The sequence below is a fragment of the Schistocerca nitens genome, chromosome 1 (assembly GCF_023898315.1).
Source record: "Schistocerca nitens isolate TAMUIC-IGC-003100 chromosome 1, iqSchNite1.1, whole genome shotgun sequence".
NCBI lineage: Eukaryota > Metazoa > Arthropoda > Insecta > Orthoptera > Acrididae > Schistocerca > Schistocerca nitens.
In genome coordinates this window covers 580,945,889-580,971,014 of record NC_064614.1, presented here as the reverse complement: position 1 = coordinate 580,971,014, position 25,126 = coordinate 580,945,889, and the positions used below count along the sequence as shown (strand labels likewise).

At 38.3% G+C, this 25,126-nt stretch overlaps 1 protein-coding gene across 3 annotated transcripts in view; it reads left to right on the top strand.

The window, feature by feature from the left end:
* LOC126255349 (chromatin target of PRMT1 protein-like) overlaps nucleotides 1–24,576 on the top strand; it is a 49,508-nt gene extending 24,932 nt beyond the window's left edge. For all 3 annotated transcript variants that reach the window (XM_049955387.1, XM_049955388.1, XM_049955386.1), the window contains 3 exons: nucleotides 9,775–9,906; nucleotides 13,530–13,611; nucleotides 23,681–24,576. In XM_049955387.1, coding sequence (XP_049811344.1) covers nucleotides 9,775–9,906; nucleotides 13,530–13,611; nucleotides 23,681–23,894 — 428 coding nt within the window. In that variant the 3' untranslated portion in view covers nucleotides 23,895–24,576. The remainder of the gene's footprint in view (nucleotides 1–9,774; nucleotides 9,907–13,529; nucleotides 13,612–23,680) is intronic.
* Nucleotides 24,577–25,126: the final 550 nt, after the last annotated feature.

Below are 25,126 nucleotides of genomic sequence, written 5' to 3'. Positions count from 1 at the left end.
AAACACACTTGGCAATTCTCCTGAAACTGCACCATGTAGTTTGTGACGTTTGACGTGGCAATACTACACTCTGCAACATTGTTTGATGCAACAGTGTGTGGCTGGAGCACACTGTTTAGCGACAGTGTATCACTATTCTGTTGAAGAGCGTGTATTTCTTGTGAAACAGTATTATATTACTGGTTCCATTAAGACATGTAAGTGAATGTTTGTTGAACAGTTTGGTGACCAGCATATACTGTCTTAATGCTGGGTACAGAAGTTAATGAAAACAATGGAGAGCATTGGAACAGTGTTGGATCTTCATGTTGGGGGTCAGCCACCACTATCAGAAGAAAAAGTGACTGACATGAAACAATGATTGTTGGCCTGTCCTGCAAAGTCAGTTTGACATTTATCTCAGGAATGTGGAGTGTCACGGAGCACTTTTCACAGATCTGAAGAAAGCCGCCATGTATCCATATAGATTCACAATTGTTCAGAATTTGAATGTCAAGACAAAAGAATTACATTTGGCCGTTGGTTTCAGCAATTTATTGGTCAGGGGTCAGGAATATTACAGCACACGTGGGGTCAGTGATGAGGCATGGTTCCATCTCTCTGACTATCTAAACTTTCAGGATACACATTTGTAGTGTAATGAAAATCCACATGCGCTCGTGGAGCAACTCTTGCATTTACAAAAAACTGGCGTGTTCTGTGTGATTCACAGTGTTGCTTTATCGGACCAATTCTTTACGAGTCTACTGTGAAAAGTGCAATTTTCGTCAAAATGTTTCACCAATTTGTGAACCAGTTGGACTTACCCTCGGCTGGTAATAACGGGATGGTGGTACATGCCACATGTCTTGAGCGATCAAGGCTGAAGTCTAATCATTTTTCCTTGGTAGAATGATTTCGAAAGGATTGTGGCATCCAAGGTCACCTGATTTAACACGACCTAAGTTGTTCCTCTGGGGTGGTCTAAAAGGCAAGGTGTACAGGAACAAACCACTCAACTTATAAGATTTAAGAGAACATCATCCATGAAATGCAGGCAGTGACACTAGAGGTTCTAGCAGCAACATTCCAGAATCTGTAACATTGTGTTCACCTGAGTTTACAAGTTGAGGGCGGTCACTTCCAACACCTGTTGTGATTCGCCTTTATTTCCACATGAACAAGGTGTGGCACGTTCATTTCGTTTCCTGATTTTTATGCAAAGCCTTCAATTGCAATTTAAGCAAATGTTTATTTGTGGGGCATCTTTTGAGTGGGAGACACCCTGTATTTAATATTTCGCTTCTCAATTTCTGATACTATGTCAGCAGTGGTACTATTAACTTCTACAGTCCTGGTTGCAAACCAGAAACGGTCCTTTATTTCATTTAATTTCTGTATCACAGTCAACTTAATAATTGAACTGGGATTGAAGCTTAGACATGCAATTTTTACGCTTCATATATGAATTCAACATGCAAGATTCACTTTTTACATTGCAGACTACATGTTCCAGTAACTCCTTACCTCTTAGAATTACCCCAGTTTTCATAGCATTCACCAGACAATCAAAGTTAGCATGGTATCTACAGACAGTTTGAGTGTATCAGAAACCAACAATTTTTTTTTGTCTTAATGCATAACAAGTAGTCTTTTTTATGAGCTCCATTTTAGTGTCTTCCAAAAATTGCTTCCTCAGTTGAGAGAGCCATGTAACCTTTCTGCAAAACTGTACAATTTTTGCTCTCGAGATCATTTAAATGATTTTGGGTTAATGGTGTGCTTCCAGATGTTCTGCAGAGTTGTTGTTTCTATTTTATGCAGAATGTTGTGCATATTTGCTTAATATTTTGTGCACACAGTATTCTGCATAAAATAGAAATAGCAGCTTAACAGAATACCCGGAAGGCACACTATTAGCATATTTTGTAGTTGAAATGTCTGGAAGTATCTTTTTTACATTGTTACCATCTTTTCCAAAGTTTGTGGAGATATGTATGAACTTAAATAAGGTTCTGATAAGGACATTTTGCTACTTCAGCACTTAATCTTTTCATTTCTCTGTACTACTTTTCATGATTATTTCTTCCTTAATTCATGATCAGCCAATTCAATCATTAGATGATGTGGCCTCTTCGAGTCGTGGATTCAGGTAGGCTTTCAGAAGTCTTCTCCAAGTGGGACGGTCTTGGGCAGTTCTCTGCCAGGTGTTACCAGCGATCTTCTTGATGTCTTTGTCCCATCTGTCTGGTGGCCTTCCTCTAGGCCTCCGGTGCTCTCTCGGACTCCACTCCAGTACTAGCTTCGTCCATCTGTTGTCTTTTCTTCTTGCGATGTGGCAAGGAACCTACTCTTTCTAAGATGTCATTAACCTTTGTCACAGACCCGATGTCATCTGCCCTTTTCCTGTCCTTTCTTGTATAGCCCAGCATTGATCTCTCCATGGCTCTCTGTGCTGTCCTAAGTTTCCCTTTTGTAAATGAGTTCAGTGTCCATGTCTCCTCAATTACCCTTGCTTTTATACCTGGATATTTCCTAAGTTCTATTCTTTCCTTTCTTCGCAGTTTCTCTGTGTACAGCTAATTTTGAAGGATTTGCTCTTAGTTATGCAAACTCTCCATTCCTCTCTCTCTCTCTCTCTCTCTCTCTCTCTCTCTCTCTCTCTCTCTCTCTCTCTCCATTTTATTACACATTATCTGCAACAGTAACAAAGTATTGTTAATATACAACAGTGTATTAACTTATTAAATACTGATACAGTGCTATAGATTGTACAAAAATAAAACTTTCATTATACACTGAGCTGACGAGAGTAATGGGATGGTGATAAGCATGTATACATGTGGCAGTAGTATGGCATACACAAGGTATAAAAGGACAGTACATTGGCAGTGCTGTCATTTGTACTCACGTGATTTATGTGAAAGGTTTCCAATGTGATTATGGCCACATGACTGGAATTACCAGACGTTCAACATGAAATGGTAGTAGGTGCTAGGTGCATGGGACATTCCATCATGGAAATCGTTATTGAATTCAATATTCGAAGATCCACAATGTCAAGAGCGTGCCGAGAATACCAAATTTTAGGCACTACCTGTCACCGTAGACAGTGCTGTGGCTGATGGCCTTCATTTAACGACCAAGAGCAGCCGTGTTTGTGTAGAGTTGTCAGCGCTAACACACAAGCAACGCTGTGTAAAATAACCGCAGAAATCAATATGGGATGTATGATGAACATATCTGTTAGAACATGGTGGTGAAATTTGGCTTTAATGGCCTTGGCAGCAGGCTGACGAGAGTGCCTTTGCTAACAGTACGACAGTACGACATCACCTGCACTGCCTTTTCTGGCTCGTGACCATATTGATTGGACCCTAGACACCTGCAAAACAATGTGTTGGTCAGATGAGTCCCAATTTCAGTTGCTGAGAGCTGATGGTAGGGTTAGAGTGTAGCATGGACCATGAAGTCGTGGACACATGTTGCCAAAAAAATGCTGTGCAAACTGATGGTGACTCCATAATGATGAGGGCTGTGTTCACACGGCATGGACTGGATCCTCCGGTCCATGTGCGGCAACTTGGGAGACCATGTGCAGCAGTTCCTGTACTTCATATTCCCAAACAACGATGGAATTTTTATGGATGACAATGTGCCATGGAACTGGGCCACAGTTGTTCATGATTGGTCTGAAGAACATTATGGAAATTTCAAGCAAATGATTTAATCACCCAGACTGTCCGAAATGAATTCCACCAAACATGTATGGGATATAATTGAGAGGTCAGTGCATGCACAAAATACTGCACCGGCAACACTTTTGCAGTTACGGACGGCTACAGTGGCAGAATGGCTCATTATTTCTGCAGGGGACTTACAATGACTTGTTGAGCCCATGACATGTCAAGTTGCTGTACTGTGCCTGGCAATAGGAAGTCTGACATGATAGTGGGAGATATCACAGGACTTTTGTCACTTGAGTGTATCATTCACAAAAGAATTCCACCACAAGACAGGCCCTGTATGGCACCAATTTTTAGAAAACAAATCAAAATTGTTTGTTTAATGTTAACTTGCTAAAAGTGTTAATATTGGTACTTACCCACCTAACTTCTGTGGAGTAAGATATTTTTGTGTTAAATTCTTCTTTTGTTGTCACAACTAAATCAGTGCTTTTAGTTGTGTATGGGCAGATATAACCATAGATTTAAACTTATAATAAAATTCCTCTAATACTACGACCAAACAAAATCTCCTGTGAATTATTTACTATTCACAGGAGGGCCACAGCGATCAGTAAGTTAATTTGAAGATGAAAATTAGGTATGTAATGTGAGGACAAATTCTTTGAAAATTAAAATTAACAATTATAACTGTGATCTCTACTTTGTAGCTCTCAGAAAAAAATATCTTGAAATTACGTGCATTTTCCCTCGCAAAACAGATGAATATGTGTGTGTGTGTGTGATAGTGTGTACCTGTCCTTTTTCCCCCTAAGGTAAGTCTTTCCGCTCCCGGGATTGGAATGACTCCTTACCCTCTCCCTTAAAATCCACATCCTTTAGTCTTTCCCTCTCCTTCCCTCTTTCCTGATGAAGCAACCATTGGTTGCGAAAGCTTGAATTTTGTGTGTGTGTTTGTGTTTGTGTTTGATTGTGTGTCTATCAACATGCCAACGCTTTCGTTTGGTAAGTTACATCATTTTTTTTTTTTTTTTTAGATACATTTTTCCCACGTGGAATGTTTCCCTACACACACCGCCCCTGGGGATTGGAATGACTCCTTACCCTCTCCCTTTAAAACCCACATCCTTTCGTCTTTCCCTCTCCTTCCGTCTTTCCTGACGAAGCAACCTTGGGTTGCGAATATATATATATATATATATATAGACACACACACACACACACACACACACACACACACACACACACACACACACACAGGGTGTTACAAAAAGGTACGGCCAAACTTTCAGGAAACATTCCTCACATGCAAAGAAAGGAAATATGTTATGTGGACATGTGTCCGTAAATGCTTACTTTCCATGTTAGAGCTCATTTTATTACCCCGGAATAACAATGGATTCAACCAAATTTGCCTTAGCAGTCAGCAACCTCAATGTCGAAGTCAATGACATAATAACTGCACCAGTTAAGCAAGATTCCTGTGACAAACTCATGGCCGAATTAATTTGCAAGGCAGAAGAGCACGTGTAACAAGTTCTATTGCAAGAAGATATCGGTGATAGAAAACGTCACAATATCTCACGCGCTTACGCAGTAAAGTTGATGGAGGCTTGGTATCTGTTAACTTTCTTTGTAAACTGAGTAGTAGTGTCTTCCAGCCCAAGTGAAAGCTACAATAGAATCATTAGACAGGGTTGCCGATATGGCCGATGGGCTATAAGATGCAATAATGCTGAGTTGATCAATGCAGTGGCAATACTGTGCAACGGTGCTTTACCATCACTAGTGACACACACAGATTATGACGGCCTCATAGATAAGGTTGTCATTCTGCTGAACAGATTAGTAAACTGCAGCAATGGCAGTATATCACATAGTCTTTTCTTTACAAACTCCTTGGTCCTGAGTGTGACAGAGCAGCCACCTCCTGTTTGCTGGTATGATGGGAAGTTAGGAAATAGGGCATGCAAGGGAACAGCACCTTGTGCTTATCCAAATGCCAATGGTACTTGTACGTAGGCACTTCAGAGTGCCAATTGCACGTTCAACATTTTTTCATCAACATTTGGAAGGCAGGGCAAAAATTTTTGTGGACACTGGTTCAGACTTGTGTATCTATCCACATATCTTGCTGTAGAGATGCTGGCCACATACTTTATTCCCATTCTCTGAAGCAAACAGTTCATCCATAGTGACTTATGCCGGTCAACCTATTGATTTGTACTTAGAAGTGCACATGGGCTTCCTCTGGAATTTCCCCATTGCTGATGATGTGGAATTCTAATCAGTGCAGACTTCCTGGCGTATTACGATCTTCTGCTGGATGTAACAAATACAAGACTCAAGGACAGTGTCACAGACTGCACAACTGGTAAATTCCAACACACTGCAGCAGTACACAGCACCAAGCTTGCCCAGTCGTCAAGTTGTAAATACCCTGAGTTACTTGTACAGTTTCTAGCTATAATAAGACCTCCAGGTGCCCTGACGGAGAAAGATGTCACCCTACTGTCCGTTACATCGAAAGGACTTATGGCCCACCAGTTTCTTGCAGACATAGGTGACTAGCTCCTGACCTTCTGGCTATCACAAATGCAGACTACAACTCTGTACTCAAAGAAGTCATTATTCACTCTTCTAACAGTTTGTGATCTTCACCTAGTATGCAAGAAGTGTGGTGCCACAGCGTGTGGCACCTGTGTGGTGATCACTGTGCTAATGCAGGGACAGTGCCAAACCGATATCCAATATCCCTTTTAAGAGATGATGTGTATGCTCTGTGTGTTGTGGCTTCGTTTAATGCGCTAGACTGTCCAGAGGCTTTCACACAAATTCCCGTGGCAGAAGAGGAGGACATTCCAAAAACAGGCATAATCATGATGTTGGCTTGTTGAAGTGTGTCTTCATGATATTTACTCCATGCTATACTGCAGTATTGTCTGAGGTCATTGTCTCTGTGCTGCAAGAGTTGTCACACTGTTTTGCCTACTTAGGCGACATCCTCGTCTTTTTGGCCACTTTGAAACAGCACCAGCAACAGTTGATGGAAGTCTTTAAACATAAGAGCAACATGGTGTGGTGTTGAATACTGCTGTGTATTTGTTCAACCACAAATTATCTTTTTGGGCCATCTAATTTTGTCATCAGGATCACTAATGCATCCTGAGAAAATAGAAGCCATAATGAAAATTTTGTTGCCTGAAATGATTAAGAAACTAAATCATTTTCTAGAAATGCTAAATTTTTTTGGCATCATCTGCTCCACTGGACCCAGCTGCAAAAACTATTGATTGTATCAATTTCTGAAACTAAAACTAAGGCAAATTGTCCAATCCAGTGGACAGATACAATGAGCCATACCTTTGAAGCATCAAAGGAAACCGTAACAAGTGCCTCACTTCTGGCACATCCCTCATTAGATGCGATGCTAGCTGGCCTGCTATCGGTGCAGCATTACAACAGCTACAAATGAAATGACTCCGTTTCAGAGACTTCACTGACCTAATACAGATATGATTTTTTTATGTATATAGACTGAAGCAGCTAGTGATAATTTCTACCAAGGCTGGGAATTGAAAACCTGGTTCTCCTGCTTACAAGACAGGTGCACTAGCCACTAAGCCATCTTAGCACAGCGGTTTGCACAACTGCATTGATTACGCTGGCATGCGTCCCTCCTCGATACAGATTCTCACTGTCGCCCCAGTCTACTTTAAATTCCCCCTTACACATGAACAGAACTGCCAAAGCTCACCATGTTCTGGAATAATATCTCAGCATCGATCATAAATGGGGATCCAGACTGCAATCCAGGTGCAGGTACATACACAAATGAAATTACGCAATTTTAGAGACTTTACTGTCTCATACAGATGTTATTTTGTGTGTAAAGGGAAATTTCAAGTACGCTGGGGTGGCAGTGAGAATTTAGATTGAGGAGGGAGGCATGCTTGGTTAATCCATGCAGTTGTGTGAACTGCTGTGCCAACATGGCGTAATGGCTAGTATACCTACCTAATAAGCAGGAGAACTGGGTTCGATTCCTGGCCTAGTACAAATTTTCACTTTCTGTTACAGTCTATAAACATAAAAAAAATTACAACAGTTAATCGATTGTACGTGGAAACCACTCGTCCTCGTGAAGCATCCAAACATCACACGAAACAAACCTATGTGCATCGTGTTTTACAAACATGTACATGTAATATTACATGCACCTGGTGTCAAACCACTTCTACAACCACCTTACACAAGCCCACATTGTGTTGTCGAAAGAGCACAAACTCTGAGCATTCTAGTGAATGGTAAAACTACCACAGTCTTGATTGACACATTGGCGTGAGCTTACTTCTTCTCAGAAGTACCACCAACACATGTACCACAGAACCGGTCTCAACCTTGTCCTCATCCTCAAGCATAGCCATATTAACCCAAAGCAGACCCATTACCTGTACATGGAACACATTCCAGGCGTTGATTGCACCTCCCAGCAAGATTTTTCGATGACACTTTGCTCCTCGTGAGGGGGCTGACGTGGCAAACAACCTTGTCATTTACTGTCGGCTGCTGTGTTTGCATAAGCTGTAAAGGAGTTCGTGCTTCAGCCGCCAGAGGTGCTGATTTAGTTTGTTCTCTGTGTATAGTGCAGGATGATAGTTTCTTGGCAATGATAGGCAGTCTTGTCTAACTCTTCACTAACACTAAATAGTCTCAAATATTATCAAGTATATCTTCTGTGTTTATTAGTTAATAAATGCTATTTGTTCCTGGTACACCAGAGCTCATATTTTGTACAATTGGCTGATTATCTTGAACACACAACTATAGTTGTTTGGACGGCTAACACCTAAAAAAATGGTTCAAATGGCTCTGAGCACTATGGGACTCAACTGCTGTGGTCATCAGTCCCCTAGAACTTAGAACTACTTAAACCTAACTAACCTAAGGACATCACACACATCCATGCCCGAGGCAGGATTCGAACCTGCGACCGTAGCAGTCGCACGGTTCCGGACTGCGCGCCTAGAACCGCGAGACCACCGCGGCCGGCGGCTAACACCTAGTTACACAGACTACCTCTTGTGGCTCTTTGGTTATCGTGCCATACTTTCTTAGGATTTCCATGATAATCTTCTTTTCCCTACTTTCAAACACCCATAGCTAATCTGTACATCATTTCGCACTTCCCTCTTTTTCTCCATTTCCTCACATTTAACTTGTTTTTAGCTTTTCTTCTCGATAGTTTCGTGAGCTTTACTTGTTGTTCTGTACTATCGGATTGTAGTTAGAAATTATGTTAGCTCGTGTGGGTATGTTGCAGCACTCTTCGGGTTGTTTCTGTATCCTTCCTTAAAAAATAAATAAATAAACCAACCTCTCTCCATTCAAACTAGAAACGTATGTATATCGCCTTCTTCTGTTGTTCTCAAACAAGGTACTGCCAACAGCTCATGAGACCTTTCGCCTCTTTGTCATTGCTTGTGCGTAGTCCAAGTTGCTTTACTATATCTCCTTTGCTTCCTGAAAACATCTCAGCGTTCCAATCCCCATAACAATAATACAGGCATTTCTCTTCTGTCTCATCTTTATGCTGATCGGTTGCAAGTATGTCTGTACCAATAACACATCAATTTGTTTTCCCTGTAGTCTTTCCATCATCAGTATTCTGTCTACATATTCTACCTTGTTTACAGTATTTTTAAGTTTCTAAATATTGAAATCTAATTTTTTTCAGTTGTATAGTATTGTTTCTAAATCTGTAATGTGAGGGCAGATTTGAGTTTGTGCTTATTATGTAATTTAAATCTCAAAATGTACTTTAATCTATCAATTTTCAGTTAAGACGTCATGAAATTTAGTTGTATATTTGAGTCTACAACTTGGTAATGAAAACCAGTTCAAAATTTATCCAGTTAAAGCAAAGATTTGAAATAGTTTAAAGATAGAATTAAATTGATCCAAAATCCCCAGTTAAAAATTAATTGTGGAGGAGATGATAATTAATATTCTCTATGTTAAAATACTATTTATTTTTATTATTTAGCTAGGCACAATAAAAAAAATCTTGCCCACTAATTAATATACATGGAAATTCTTGTTTTAACAGGTCGTGGACAATTATCTGGTAACAGAGGTGGTCAACTGGATAACTTCAGATACAGACAGCCACAAACACAAGGACAGGGCCAACGCTCACTTTATAGAAGTCCTTCAAGACGTCCATTCAAGAGAGGACGTGGTATGTCACATTGAAAATTGGGCAATACATTAGTGTAAGAAAGTGTGGTGACATTGCAGAGAAAATGGGCATAAGTCATTTTGTTGATGTGAATCTATTTCTCAAAATACGACTCCACTCATTGTTGTTTAAAGTTCAATAGATTTTACAGCAGTTTTAGAGAAATGAACTCCTTAACTTCCTTAATAATCAGGTACTCTTAAAAATATATGTGAAGATAGGAAGTAGAATGAACTTTGCACAAGATATGCAAATGTAAGTTAGAGGCGAAAAACATGGTCTGGAAAACCTGTTGCTAGAGAGTGTTGTTTGTAGGCTTTGAGATGCACACAAAGCTATGAGTGAAATTCTAGATAAATTTTGTAACAGGGTGTATATGCCACTGGACAGCCAAGAAATCCAGAGAAAACCTGGAAAAAACTCAGGGATTTTTTTAGAATTCTGGGAATTTTTCATTGTTTTAGTTTTTGGTTAAATTTTTATAATTTGGACTGGTAAGAGCTGATACTCTAACAAATAATTTTACTATATCTCACTACTGCAAAATAACACTGCAGCAATAAAACAAATGGAAAAAACCAAAATAAAACTTACATTGGAAAGGAAATGCTCCATTTATAAAAACAAAACTCGGTACACACACAAGCATCTGCCAACAGCAAAAATGTATCAAAGGCATTAGGATGAAGACTATGTAATACTGTACTTCATAACAAAAAACTGCTTCTGATGACTGTGACATCACAGCTGTTTACATTAGGTTCATTTGAGCAATTGCCAGTGGGCTCATGTGCACGTGCAGTTGAGTCGAGTATTAGTAGTACCTCTTCTTGCTTCTGGCTACTTGAATGTGGCTGTAAGCTGTATCAGCAGCAGCAACAAGCAACCAGATGCTACCCAGAAAATTTTTTCTGGTGCGCCTAAGCTGCCAGATTCACACATGTGTAGAGGAGTCTGGGTGGTTGTGGGGAGGAGGATAGTCTCCATGTGACAAGTGTTTATGTTTAGTGATTTTGCTGTTACCTCTATGTTTGCAGGCCTAATGCCAAATGGAAACAAAACAGATTTCTGTGACCAGGATCTGGCAAATGAATAAAATTATATAATTGTGGAAGGCTGAAATATGTTATTGATTCTCCTGATTTTTTTTATTTCCAAGATTTGGCAGTTGCATTAATCTCCTTGCAGAATAATGAAGTTATTTTTGTTGGTTTGCTAAAGAAATTTGGCTTTCATTAATCTTTTCCGCAGAGGAACTCAATTTATTTAAAACAAAGTGTTTCATTGCACACTATTGGTTTGTTTCAATTGGTTGCGGAATTTCAAGTGCATGTTATCATCTTCTGGCATGTATGGCATTATGCCATAGTAAACAACTAAACATAATTCAGTACAGGTACTCCAAGAGAAGTTGCACCCTGAAAATCACACTGAAAAGCTTAATATCAGGTTGCTTACTTCATTGTGAATCTGGACGTACGAATGTTCACTTTAAGCCGAATTATGCGTTTTAGTACGATTTACGAAATTCCAGTGGTCTTGGAGAATCCTCTGATGTTCTGTTTCTTTCATGGCATAATGTAAGATCTCTTAATGCAATATACATATGAACATAGGTGCTTCCTATGTCATTGTAGCTGTGCACATGCAGTAACACCTGTTCTCTCGTGCTCTGTGGCGTTTGCTGAAATGAACCTTTTTGTAACAGGTCGCAGGAAAATATTGTGAATGGTGGTTTGAAAAGTATTATTTTCAAAGTAAATTTCCTTTTATGTAAGATGAATGAGAATGTGTGATGAATTTCTGAAATCACAGTGTGTTTGACTCTCATTTAAAACTTAACCAGCCACATAGAAGAATTTTGAGCCCAGAAGAGCAGATACTTATGTCCTTATTTAAAATTTTACTTGCACATTTGTGTGACCTACCTTAAACTGTATCACATACAAGAAAAGACCAATATTATTTATGAAAGCTTAGCTTTTCTTGTAGCTACAGTATGTATATTAAACCATTAACTTTTGCTATTGCTGTGTTTGCACTACTTAACAGCGACGTTGCAATTGGCTGTCTACATCACGTGCCCTTACTCCAAATATCTGCTGTCATCGGCTGGTGAGATCATGTGACATGAGCTCTGATTGGCTTACAAATGCGCATTGCAATGTCAATTTCAAAGCTTTGGAAGCCTATATGCTATGTTTGATGGAGCTCAAACTTATACTTTTGTAATATTAAAATACGCAGCGTATTGTAATACAAAAAAATTCACTGTACATGTCGCTGCACATAAGGATTGCAACTCACTCCATTGTGGCCTAGATAATGGAAGGAAGTTGGTGCCAGTAGAACCCATGTTGTACTTAAGATGATTAAGTTTTTGTCATTTTTCCATTTTTTTGTCTCCTTAACAAATAGCTCTTTGTGAAATAGGAATGACTGTGGTAACAGACTATACATATGCAAAACATATTTGGACACAAGTGTAGTATTTGCTGGTTGTTTTAATACCATTGCCATTACCGTTACTGCAGATGGAAGAAGAATGTTTTACATATCACTTTTCTTAAGATTGATACCTATGCCGCCGCCGCCGCCACCACCACCACAACCACCACCACTGCTGCTGGTGCTGTTACTGTCTTTTGTATTACATTACATAGGCATTTGTCATAAATTTCCATCATTTTTCTCACGCTGCTTACCTCAGGTTTAAATGATTAAATTTGAATTGTGAATTTTGTACGAACAGTTTTTTTTATCTTCTTGTCACTTTGTTTCATTATGACAATAATTCTTTGATCCTCTTTTGTGTCATCATTTCTGGTTCTTTCTTTTCAACTTTGAAGATTTTGAATAATATCCTTTACTATTGAGACTACATGCACCATTCACAACTTTTATTCACTATAACTGAATTTCCATCCTGTTCTCTCTCTGGGTTTTATCTTTGAGAAAGGCTTGAAGTACGATGTTGATTGATTAGTGTTACAGAGCTGTCACTTGTGATTTCTGATTTCAGAGAAGACTTCAATTTGTTTAATGTAGCTAGCAGTTCCATGACATTTTGATTCTTATATAATTTTAGTGGTATTGCCTATTGTGATAGGTCTTATTGTTGAGATTCTGAAACTGTTGTATGTTTATGCATAGGAAAATACCAGAATGAGATATTCACTCTGCAGCGGAGTGTGCGCTGATATGAAACTTCCTGGCAGATTAAAACTGTGTGCCCGACCGAGACTCGAACTCGGGACCTTTGCCTTTCGCGGGCAAGTGCTCTCTCTACCATCTGAGCTACCGAAGCACGACTTGCGCCCGGTCCTCACAGCTTTACTTCTACCTGTATCTCGTCTCCTACCTTCCAAACTTTACAGAAGCACTTGCCTGTGAAAGGCAAAGGTCCCGAGTTCGAGTCTCGGTCGGGCACACAGTTTTAATCTGCCAGGAAGTTTTATAGGAAAATAGTTTGGATTTAATGCCGGTATATACTTTGATGCTGATACACAACGTGAGAAATAAGAGTAATCCATACACCATCAATACTGTATGCAACAGTGAAGGCTAAGTTGTATTAATCAGTACATTTTACAGTATGTCTTACATAGTATGTTTGTCCTTAGGTGGTACACCTATCAGAGGAAATCGGGGAGGAAGATACATCCAACGAGGTGGTCAACAAGGTCGAGGTGGTGGTTCATTCAGGTTTGTGCTGTTCATATCACTCTCTCTCTCTCTCTCTCTCTCTCTCTCTCTCTCTCTCTCTGCCCCCCTCCCCCTCCCCTCCCTCTCCCTCCCCCCTCCCCCTCCCCTCCCTCTCCCTCCCCCTCTCTCTCCCCCTCCCTCTCCCTCCCTCTCTCTCTCCCTCCCTCTCTCTCCCCCTCTCTCTCTCTCCCCCTCCCTCTCTCTCCCCCTCCCTCTCGCCCTACTAAATTCCTTTCATTCTTCTGCAGTAGTGTGTTCACTCTATAGCTTATAACATGTGAAAAGCAAAATTCTGAGTTTGAGGTGGCAAACAGTTTTAATACGTCAGGATGTTTAAACTTCTTTACTTATTGACTGGCATTCACAAATTGAAGTTTGTGTGATATGGATTTGTTATCTGATTACAAATTACATTCGGATCTTGAATGTGGTTAGTCAGTTCCACTGTAAAGTAACAATGTGTAAGTGGTGCAACAACAGCTGTTGTGTAGACTGCATTGTATCTGAAATAAATAAGTAGTATTAACATTTTGCTTTTACATATTGTGATTGCCAGTCTTTTGATTGGCTTGATTAATCTTTTCCACTTTTGATAAAACACATTTACTTGAGCAGCTCACAAATTTACTTGAGCAGCTCACAACAGGTTTAGATCTTTGAATGGTCAGAAACTCATCCACTGAGCCACACACTAATATTGACACTTTGTCCGAGTGATCTGTTTTGCATTATTGGTTCAGATCTGCAAGTACTTTAGTGGCTGCTGACTTCCGTACCTCAATTTTGATAAGATGCGTTTCACAGCTCAGATTGCAAACTATTGAAGCACCATTTTATTGTGTGCAATACTGATGCTGATGCCTGTGAACTCTCCTTTCCTTCAATGATGTGTAATATTTAGTGGTGCATTTAAGAATGTGTGTGTTTTTTTCTAAATCTGAAGAAAGAAGAAAGACTTTGTGTGATAGCTTAATCTAGTTTTAAATATACTTCTAACCCTTATGTGGATAGTGTTGCGAATCTCCAGCATGGATTGTAAAATTCTTTTGTGTGCATCTAGTGCTAATTTAGTAAACTAACCCAAGCTTCACAGGTGCAACAAAGTGCGTAGAAAGTACCTCTGATACTAGACGCTTAGTTGCTGGCTACGCTGCAGACTTTTTGTGACCTCTTTTAGATGAGTGCTGAGAAATTTGTAGAATGGGAATTTTGCATAGTTACACATTAGGAAGAAGAAAAAACAGCCACACAAACTAAAGCAAGTTTGTATTCAACAAAAAAAAAAAACTTTGCATTCATTCAAGGTCAAAGTTACATGACAGTTTATGTATGGTGGATATGTTTATCATTGTTAGGATACTGACGCGCGCACACACACACACACACACACACACACACACACACACACACACACACAGATTATTTTGCCTTGTCACGATTTCAGCATAAATATTCTTATTCGGTGGCCTGTTTTTTATGTTCGAAGTTATTTTCTGGGATGGTACATTTACTGCGGTATTTAACATTGGGTTTCAGGTTATCAATAGATTTTACAGCCCTAGTAAATTTTTGAAGAAATAAGCTGCTCTGCAGAGGATGTAAGGCAACTATCGAAGATTTACCTTACGGGAGTGTTGATGGGCTCACGGGAGTGTTGATGGGCTCAGCAACTTTGACAGTTGCAGTGATGGTGATCCTATAGTAAAAGCAAATGTGTTACTTGGCTAAACCAGTCCTGGAAATGATTTGTGAAAAGATAAAATGGAAACTGTTGAGTTGTCACATTTTTCTGTGAGTACCCCAGCAAAACCTTTGCATATGTTAATAAGCTGTGAAACTAAAACCATCAAAGCAACTATTCTACTGAAATTGAAGAAGAAACTGCCTGAGCAACCCTTGAGTTTGAAACAGTTATGCTGCTGAGTTGCAAGTCTTTTCAGTCCATACCACATTGAGTGACTTGCGTGTCGATGATGATGATGAAATGAAGAAGAGGACAATTCAACATCCAGATCCCGAGTGGAAAAAATCTTCACCCCAGCTGTCAATCGAACCCAGGCCTGCTGCATCACAGCCAATCAGTGGACAGTGATGCATTGTCTTTGTGACATAAGAAGATCTCTACAAAAGAGGGATAGACCAAGCAGTAAAATTCTTTAGCAACTAGAGGTAAGAAAGGAAAACTGTCCCAGAGGTGTTGTCCCACCATAATACAGACACAGTGGCTCTGCTAACCACTGATCTGGAATGCTGAAGGAAATTGATGCAAGTATCCCGGATGCCGTGGGTGTACATTCATTTTTTGTACAAAAATGTGACCTGTACCCCTGTTTAAGCAAATACAAGAACCACTACACAAATTTCCAACAGTAGCTGGAAAATTTCTCTTAGTTCTTTTACTGCTGACTCAAAATTCAAACACAATGTTATCGTAACAGATAGTGTTCATTATATATCCATGAAAATGTTAGAATGATCATACAGAGAATGAATGTGAGTTGATTTTAGTAAACATCTTGGAAACAAAGATTGTGTGGCATTGCAAGTGATATTGCATGTAAGCAGCATTTTTTTATAGGAATTTGTTCTCTACTTTTCCCTTTCTGTGAATCACTTGAACACTTCAAAAATAATTTCTTACGAAAAAATCATGCATTTAACACTCAATTGTGTGGTGTTACCACGTGGCAACAAATCTTAAATCTACAAATAATGTTAAGAAAAGCACTTGTATATGTGTGGTATTGCCATGTGGCAACACACAGTCTGGCTGTGTGGAGCTAGACTGTATTTAGTGCTGTTATGTTGCAGAACAGCCAAAAATCGATAATCTTTATTGAAGGTTGAATGTACATAAATGGAAATGAAAGCAGCTGCCATGTGATCTTAACCGCTTGATGATTTCTAGAGGTAACGAGGCAGAATTCAGAAGAGTGGACTTCTTCTGTTGCACTCGTGCTGTAGTGTTGTGATCAGTCTTTTGGTACATAGTATCACTAAGTAGGCCATTCATCTCCAAATACAAACTATGAGATAGCAAAACAGTTGAGTTACCTTTATCAACTATATTAAATTTCAGCCTTCAGTTGCATAAGCAAAGAAACTTTGCCTAGGTTTTGGCTATAATAATGTAGTTTACTTCAAAAAATTACAATATAAAATTAAAATTAAAACATGCCAGATATTGTTGGCCTTGTCAAACATAAAAAGTTAGTACTACAGTACGTAGTCATAAGACTGCGTCTATTCTACTAATGTTTTGCCGATAGGCCACACAAACGGGCCAGACAGACGGGCCGGGGGCTCTGAGATGTAACTGGGCGCCATGGACAGCGACGCAACGAGCTCAGCTGGTGGTCATGCGCATGCACGTGCAGAGTAATACAGACTTAAAACAAGAAAATGTTAACTGTGTTTATTATGGAAACTAGTTTATTACAATAGTTCAGACTGTTAATGACATTAAAATCATAAGTCGCTGAAATTACCATTCCATAAAAGGCATAAGACATATAACAAATGTACTGTATATAAGTAAGAATAAACATTAATTGATAACATTATTTGTTGCAAGAGTTAAAAATGTTACTGGGAAATAAACCATAATAACTGAAGTTACAGTTCTATGAGAGGGCAAATGACATCATATAGCATAAAGGAACCTTTTAATAAGAAAAGGCCATAAGTTAATGTTATCAGTGCATGAAATATGCGGAACTTAGCTAAGAATTAATGCCTGTAAATGATAATAAGGACAATTGTCTCATGCAGCTTAGCTGTTAGGTATACAAATATGTAATCAGCAATTAATACATAAGAAAACCAGTAGGCTGTATGTCATAGCCAGCTACTGACGTAGGTAGAAGATCATATAAAGTAATGGATTTATCGGCTAATAGGTGCTTGCAATGCCACAATATATTATAAATCAGTATAGCCAGTGGAGTCATATGCAAACTTTATGAAACCTTGGTAAAGTTTCTTTGCTTATGCAACTGGAGGCTGAAATTTAATATAATTATATTTTACAGTTGCTGACTCTGCTCCACCACGCTAAAAATATTCAAATTTGTACATGCCCAGGTGACTAAAGCAGCTCATAAGTATATGGACATTTTGTATAAAATTCTTAAAATAGGTATGGCAATCTCTCATATTAATCAGTGCAAGCAGTTAAATGTTACTCCCAACTTTGTAAATGGTTGTATCAGTAAGCTCTGTAATAAGTCACCGAATTTGAAAAAAGAATCTGGTATGTCAGATTTTAAACAGTAAAATTGCTGATTTATATGCTAAGAAAGATAGCCTTAATGAAATAGCCCATGGGCTTCACCTTGAGCTTTCTGGAACAGTGAAGAATTCTTTTAACTACCAAATGGATTCATTTTGGGCACAGACTACCCTATGGTTAGTTAATGGAAAAGAAGGAAATTGTTAAGAGACATGACAAAAAAAACTTGCCAATTGTCAAATCGTGTTAACACCTGTAGCGTGCAGAGCTCTTGTAATAATTCTAAGAACGCTCCTCAATTCAATGAGAGAGTAATCAATAAGACAGATATTAATTTTACTGTTTCTGAAAATGAACAGTTGTGTAAAGGTTTCAGGTTTAACATAGAACCTAAGGTTAGCAATCCTCGTGTTATAGAGAATTTAATTGTTGATCTTAAAGTGGTCCTTGATTGTATTAAAACTGCCAAAAATGTTCAAACTAGAATAGCTTACGACGCTTGCAAAATGATCGAAAAAGAATGTTCTACTATACAAACAGTTTCAAATATACGTCAAATTTTAAAGAGCATTAATCGTAAATTGAAGAATAGTGATGCCCTAATATCAAAAGCTGAAAAGGGCAACTCTTTAATTATTATTAGTTAAACTGAATACGTGGAGAAAACTGAAAAAACTTTTCGAGGACAATGGCATTGTGCAAATTGAGTTAGACCCAACATCCACGTTACTAAAAGACATTACATCAGGACTCCACAACACTAAAAAATTAATCGGCGAATTTCGTAAAAAGGCTTATAAATATGTACCCTAAACCACCTGTTTTGAGGAGTCAATTTAAGGTTCATAATATTCTTCACCCCATCTGTCCTGTTGTGGATGGTACCAACAGTGTGTATCATAAATTAGCCAGGTTCTTACATCATAAAATAAAACAGAATATTGTGTTAAACGAAAATTACACTGTTAAAAACTTGGTGGACTTAGCTAGTAAATTGAAAATTTTAACATGTTCTGTTTTGTCTAAACTTGTGTCTTTCAATATCACAAGTTTATACGCAAATGTCCCAGTAGACGAAACTTCGGCTATATTAGAAGCCAATTTTCGTTTTCACAAAAAATTATCTATTATTGAAATAGACAATTAATGACCCTTTTACGCACCATTCTTAAGTACTATTTCTTATTTAATGACTGACTGTATTCACAACCATTTGGTCTAGCCATGGGCAGCCTGTTCGCAGGTATTTTGTCAGAAATTTTTTAAATTCTGTGGAGCACACTTTTTTTCAAAATTAACCTCTTTTAGCGAACACAATAATTTTTTATGATTGATACATAGGTGATTTACTTTTTTTAATTGAAGGCACCCACGTTCACATCAGATTCACTGCGTTAACAACCTCCACAAGAAAATAAGCTTCACCCAAGAAATTGAAACAGCTAATAGACCTTTGAATTATCTTGACCTAACTTTGGCAGTAGCTGACAACAAAATAAGTTTTGACATTTTCCATAAATACACTTTCTCTGATAATATTATTCCTGCTTATTCCACACACCCCAAAGCCCACAAAATGGCTTTTTTCCACTCAAGTATACACCAAGCACTATCTATTCCGCTTTCTTCATAACGTTTACAGAATGGATTAAAGACACTTGAATATATTGCCCAAAATAATGGTTACAACCCAAATATCGTGAAACAGATCTATGACAAGAAAATGCATAGAAACATTACAACCTTAATTACACTAGATACCTCTTATAAAGATCACTCCATTAATTTAATTTCTATCACGTTTATAGGCAAAGCCTCTTAAAAAGTAGGGTCCATCTTAAATAGTCGGGGCTTTAAAGTGGCCTATTCCACTAATTGTCATGATCAGGTGTTTACAAAGTTGTCCTTAGCGACTGCCCCAGTTATTACATAGGTGAGACAGGAAGAGCTTTATCGGCTAGATACAAAGAGCATTTACCCACAAAAAGTGGAGATGGCACCCTTGGCTCGACATTTGCAGAACATCTAATCCAAATGGTCCATGCCCCCAACCCACTTACAAACACATAGCTCTTGAACCAAGAAGCTAAAGGATGCAGGCTAGATACACTCGAAGAAATGCAAATTTTCAAACACCTCCTTTATGATAGAGACAACTTGTTTAATGACCAATTGCAGTTGGAAAAATAAGAACTACTTTGAAGGATTTCAGCCCTTGCGTTGTCTACCACAATGATTCAGGACTCTCTGTGTCGCCCAATGCCAGTGCCCTCTTATCTTTATGTTTACATACGCATTTCACGTAGTCATTGTTATTTTCTTTAAGACTTTTTCATAACTGATACACGTCAAATGGTGTATCTCCAATTATGAGCTTTGTAAAGTTTGCATACACATGACTTTCTATAACTGCCTTTATAACAACTTGTGGTGTGGTACATCCCTACGTACTACTTATTAACTCGTTAAATCTAATACTGTATACTTCTTATTACCCACGGCAATACCTTACTACGACATACAGACGTTTTGTTCTTATTAGTAGCTTTGGGTATTCCCCAATTATACACCGCATATTTAATACATTAACCTATGTTCAACTTATGTTCAATGCTGTTTCACAATTTTTTATTCATCAAATGGTGTATTTATATTTAGAGCTTCATAAAGTCTTCATATAACTTGACTGGCTATACTGTCTTTATAATGTTTTGTGGCGTTGCACGCACCTATTATCCGATAAATCCATTACTTTATGTGATCATCTACCTACATCAGTAGCTGGCTATGACATACAGCCTACTGGCTTTCTTATGTATTAATTGCTGATCATATATTTGTATATCTAACCGCTATGCTGTATGAGACAATTGTCCTCATTATTATTTGCAGGCATTTATTCTTATCTAAGTTCAGGCACTGATAACATTAACTTATGACCTTTTCTTATTAAAAGGTTCCTTTATGCTATATAATGACCTTTTCTTATTAAAAGGTTCCTTTATGCTATATAATGTCATTTGCCTCTCATAGAAATTTAACTTCAGTTATTAGTACTCCGCACGCGCATGTGCGCGACCACCAGCTGAGCTTGTTGTGTCGCTGCCCGCGCCGCCCAGTTATGACTCAGCACCCGCGGCCCATCTGTCTGGCCCGTTTGTGTGGCATATCGGCAAAACATTAGTAGAAGTGACGCAGTCTTAAGGCTGTGTACTGTAATACTAACATTTTAAGTTTGACAAGGCCAATATCTGGCATGTTTTAATTTTATATTGTGACATTTCTGAAGAAGGCTATGTTATTATAGCCGAAACCTAGGTAAAGAGCACTTGAATCAGTGGTTCTTAAACCAACTGTCTTTTTGAAGGTATATGGATGATACTTTCATAGTGTGGCCCCATGGAGAAGATAAGTTAATGGAAGTCTTACATCATCTTAACTCCATTCCTGAAAACATTTCTCCCATTCCTGGATGTTTTGGTTAGATGGAAGAGTGACAGCTGTCTGGGACATTCTGTTTATTGTACGCCCACTCACACTGATTTATACTTGCATTCTTCAAGTTGCCATCATCCATCCCGAACCATAAGTGTGCATTAAACCCTTGTACGCAGGGTCCATACAGTGTTGGATGCAGATAGTTCACCTAAAGAGCTTGCACATTTAAGAACAATGTTTAGAGACAATGGATATTTGACGCAGCAAATTAGCAGGGCATTCTCAGCTAAAACCATGAACCAGGGAGTGTATAAACAAGAGAATATGCTAGCAAAGTCTCCAGCTTTTCTTCAAAATAGCAAGAATCCTTATTAATTTTTAGGTTAAGTTATTCCCCCCTGCCATCTAAGATTTCAGAGCTGCTGGGATCAGTTGTGGATAACTTGTTATTGCAGAAGACAGAAATTTACAAAATACCTTGCCAGTGTGGTGGCCTATTGTAGGACAAACAACATGCACCATGGAAGAATGTTGCATGAAACGAACATTGCACTCTCCTTCTGCAACCCAGCAAATTGCAATTGTGGAACATTGTATCTCCAATGGATATTCCGTGCTTTATGACAAAACATTAATTTTGTCCACAGCGTCATGTTTTTGGGACTTCATTATAAAAGAATCCGTTGACATACACATTGTGGAAAATCTAATGAACCATGTCAGTGGGTACCAGGTGATTAATACGTGGAATCCCATAGTCTCCGAGATTTGCTCCAGATGAAGATACCAGAATACTGAGATGACTTTGGTGAGTGGCAACGCTAAAGACTGCTGATCCCTACACTTCCGCCAGTGAGGGCACTGCTGCTGGGCGATGTCTTTCTGTCACTCCCATCCTGACACAAGTGCAGCAATAATATCAGCTCGCTTTATATAAGGCGGAGCAGAGAACACCTTTGTCAGTCTTTGATGGCTCACCTGAAGATGACTGGTAGGTGTCCAGTTGAATTATCTTGAGTAAAGTTGACGACAATAAACTGCAGTCCAAAATCTTTTTGAACATATAATTCACTGGGAAATTTTTAAATTTCACAGGTATTTGATTGACAAGCTTAGGTTCCTCTTCTTGCTGGTTGAATTATTTTTCAGTAACTTTCATAAATATTGATTTATGCCCACTTTGTCTCATGCTACACTGACACATACACTTGCCAAGATAATTATTCTTGGAAAATGTTCCTATTTTATGGCAAGTTTCATTTCCTCTAATATCTGCAACTGTCCCATTTATTGGTTCTGTCATCAAAAAGTTTTTGTTATTGTGAGAATGTCTGTGTGCCTGTAGCGGTCATAAATGAAGACTAGGCATATGTCTGACCCATCCGCTCTAACAATTACATTTACAGATCCACATATGTAATGAGTTTTGTGGACTGGCTCCAGAGACCTAGTGGCTATGACCCTGCTTGTCTGTCCTAATTGATATGGATTTATACATTTACCATGTGTAAATAATATGGACTGTATGCTGAAATTAATCTTGCAGTGTAATTTCCTGCTTCGTACTGGAAGAACTGTGAATTTACTGTTTTGAAAGAAACTGTTCTATTTTGAAGATACGTGTTTTTTCCTGAGAAAGAATACTAAGATTTCTTCGTTTGCTAGTTATCTTGTCACGTCTTCACAGGTGGAAACAGTAATTGTATGATTTTTCGAGATTTCATTGTGAAATTGATGATCTGATTTTTGAGTTTGCAGGCATATTAATGCCTTTATTTTACCATGACATTGACAGGTTTCCCAGTTGTAATCTTGGTTGTGTTGAATAAAGATCTCAGTTGCTGCCTGTATGGCTCCAACCAAACTGTGAACTGGACACGGCATAAGCAAACTTTTATGATGTACTTTATGTTGTGGTACTGACAACGATGTTCAGTGGAAGCCTGTCCCCAAGGTCTTAACCATGGATGTGATTTCCAACAAGGTCTTAGAAACCTGGGATCTGCTATTCAACATCTCTTTTTTTTTTTTTTTCTTTGATCTGGAATACAGTTTTTGTTGTGTAAGGTAGAGTGCAGTTTGTCCGTTTCACAGTTTGGAGCCCAGTAAGTGAACACTGGAGATACACACTCAGATAACTTTAAAAGAACAGTTAGGGAAAAATAAAGACTCAGCCACAAACTCAAAATTATGGATATGATGTAGCATTGTTAGAACTTCAAAGCTGAAACTGGTAGTAGTGTTTAATTAAAATAATCTTTTTAAATAGTGCTGTGTAGGATAAAATATGCATTCTGACATAAAGATTGATATGCTATTTCTATGCTTCTTTGTTATTTTATTCTTCATTTGTATTTTGTATCCTGTGCTTTCTTAAGAGAGTCAAATTTTTCTATGCAGACGTGGAGGTCGTGGTGGAGGTCGAGGGGGTGCAAGAGGCAGAGGCCGTGGTGGCAGGGGTCGTGGAGGTCGTGGGCGGCAAAATAGACCTCTGCCTTCAAAGGAAGAACTTGACATGCAACTTGATCAATATATGGCAAACACAAAGTCACATCTTGACCGAGAGCTAGAGAGTTACATGAACCAAGCCAGTACATCTGAATCATGGGATTGAAGCTTCATGTCAGTCCATCTCTGATTTGCCATTTGAAATTTGCTTTAATTTATGGTTTGTTTATGTCTTGGACTTTGAACTCTTTCGCTGTAAAGTTTTAAATGTTCATAAGCACATTTTTCTGTGTTTAAGGACACCCAGTGTAAAAGTATTGTAAATTAGGATATGTAAGAAAGAAACAGACTGTGGGATAGCAAATTGCTCCCAAATATTTATAGTAACTTTTTACAAAATGTGTAATAATGGTTGTAACATGATGCTAAAGGAGATGCTTCTGTAGTTTGTTTCACTGGATTCATAAATTTGTCACTCTTTTAAAAGTAATACTTGTGAGGCTGCAATGATGTTTTAATGTGCATTGAACTAATATTCACTTATACAGATAAGTGTAACGCTAGAAATATAAACTCACTGTGTTTGTTGAACATGTCATGACTTAAAAGCATTCTTGCTTTGACTGACTCTTAATAGATTTCTGTTAGAGAATGAATGCCATTTTATGAAAAATAGTGATGATAAAGTGGACTTTTGTGTGTTCTATTTCTAAAAGGAATTAATACAGTAGAATATGGTTTGTTTTGTGTTAAGTCATCTTGCCCATGTATTGTAGTTGTTTGAAAGAAAGAAAGGGAGGGAGAGAGAGTGAAAGAGAGAGAGAGAGAGAGAGAGAGAGAGAGATAGAACCTTAGTATTCACCAAAAATAGGAAAGAAATGTGGTACACAACTCAGTTATGATAGTTACTTGTAGAATATTGCACAGAATGCCAGCTTTTGATTTTGAGTTGCCATTCAGTTCACTTTTAAGTTCTTGTCAGAGGAATTATGTTAATATTATCATTAATTTATAATTTTGTACAGCTGTTAAAATGTCCATTTACTAGTTCCTGTGGATGATAATTGAAGTGTGTGTTGCAACTATTTCAGAGTAGCTTGTGTACACTTGTTTATTGCTTTGAGCTTTTGACGCTATCAGATTGTTTCTATAATGTTGCTTTGTTTAAAGAGAATTTAAAGATAGCTGCTGAATGTAGCTGCAGAAAAAATAAATTATTTGAATTTTGGTAAATGGACTTTTTTATTAATTCTAGTTCATTTGATGCAGAATAGGCGGCAGTTGGAACATTCTTACACAGACCACTCAATTTTGTTTATTTAAAATGAATAATAGGTGGAATATTTCATGAATGTAGCTCAAGGATGGATCATAGATCCTTATCAAATAAATAAATGT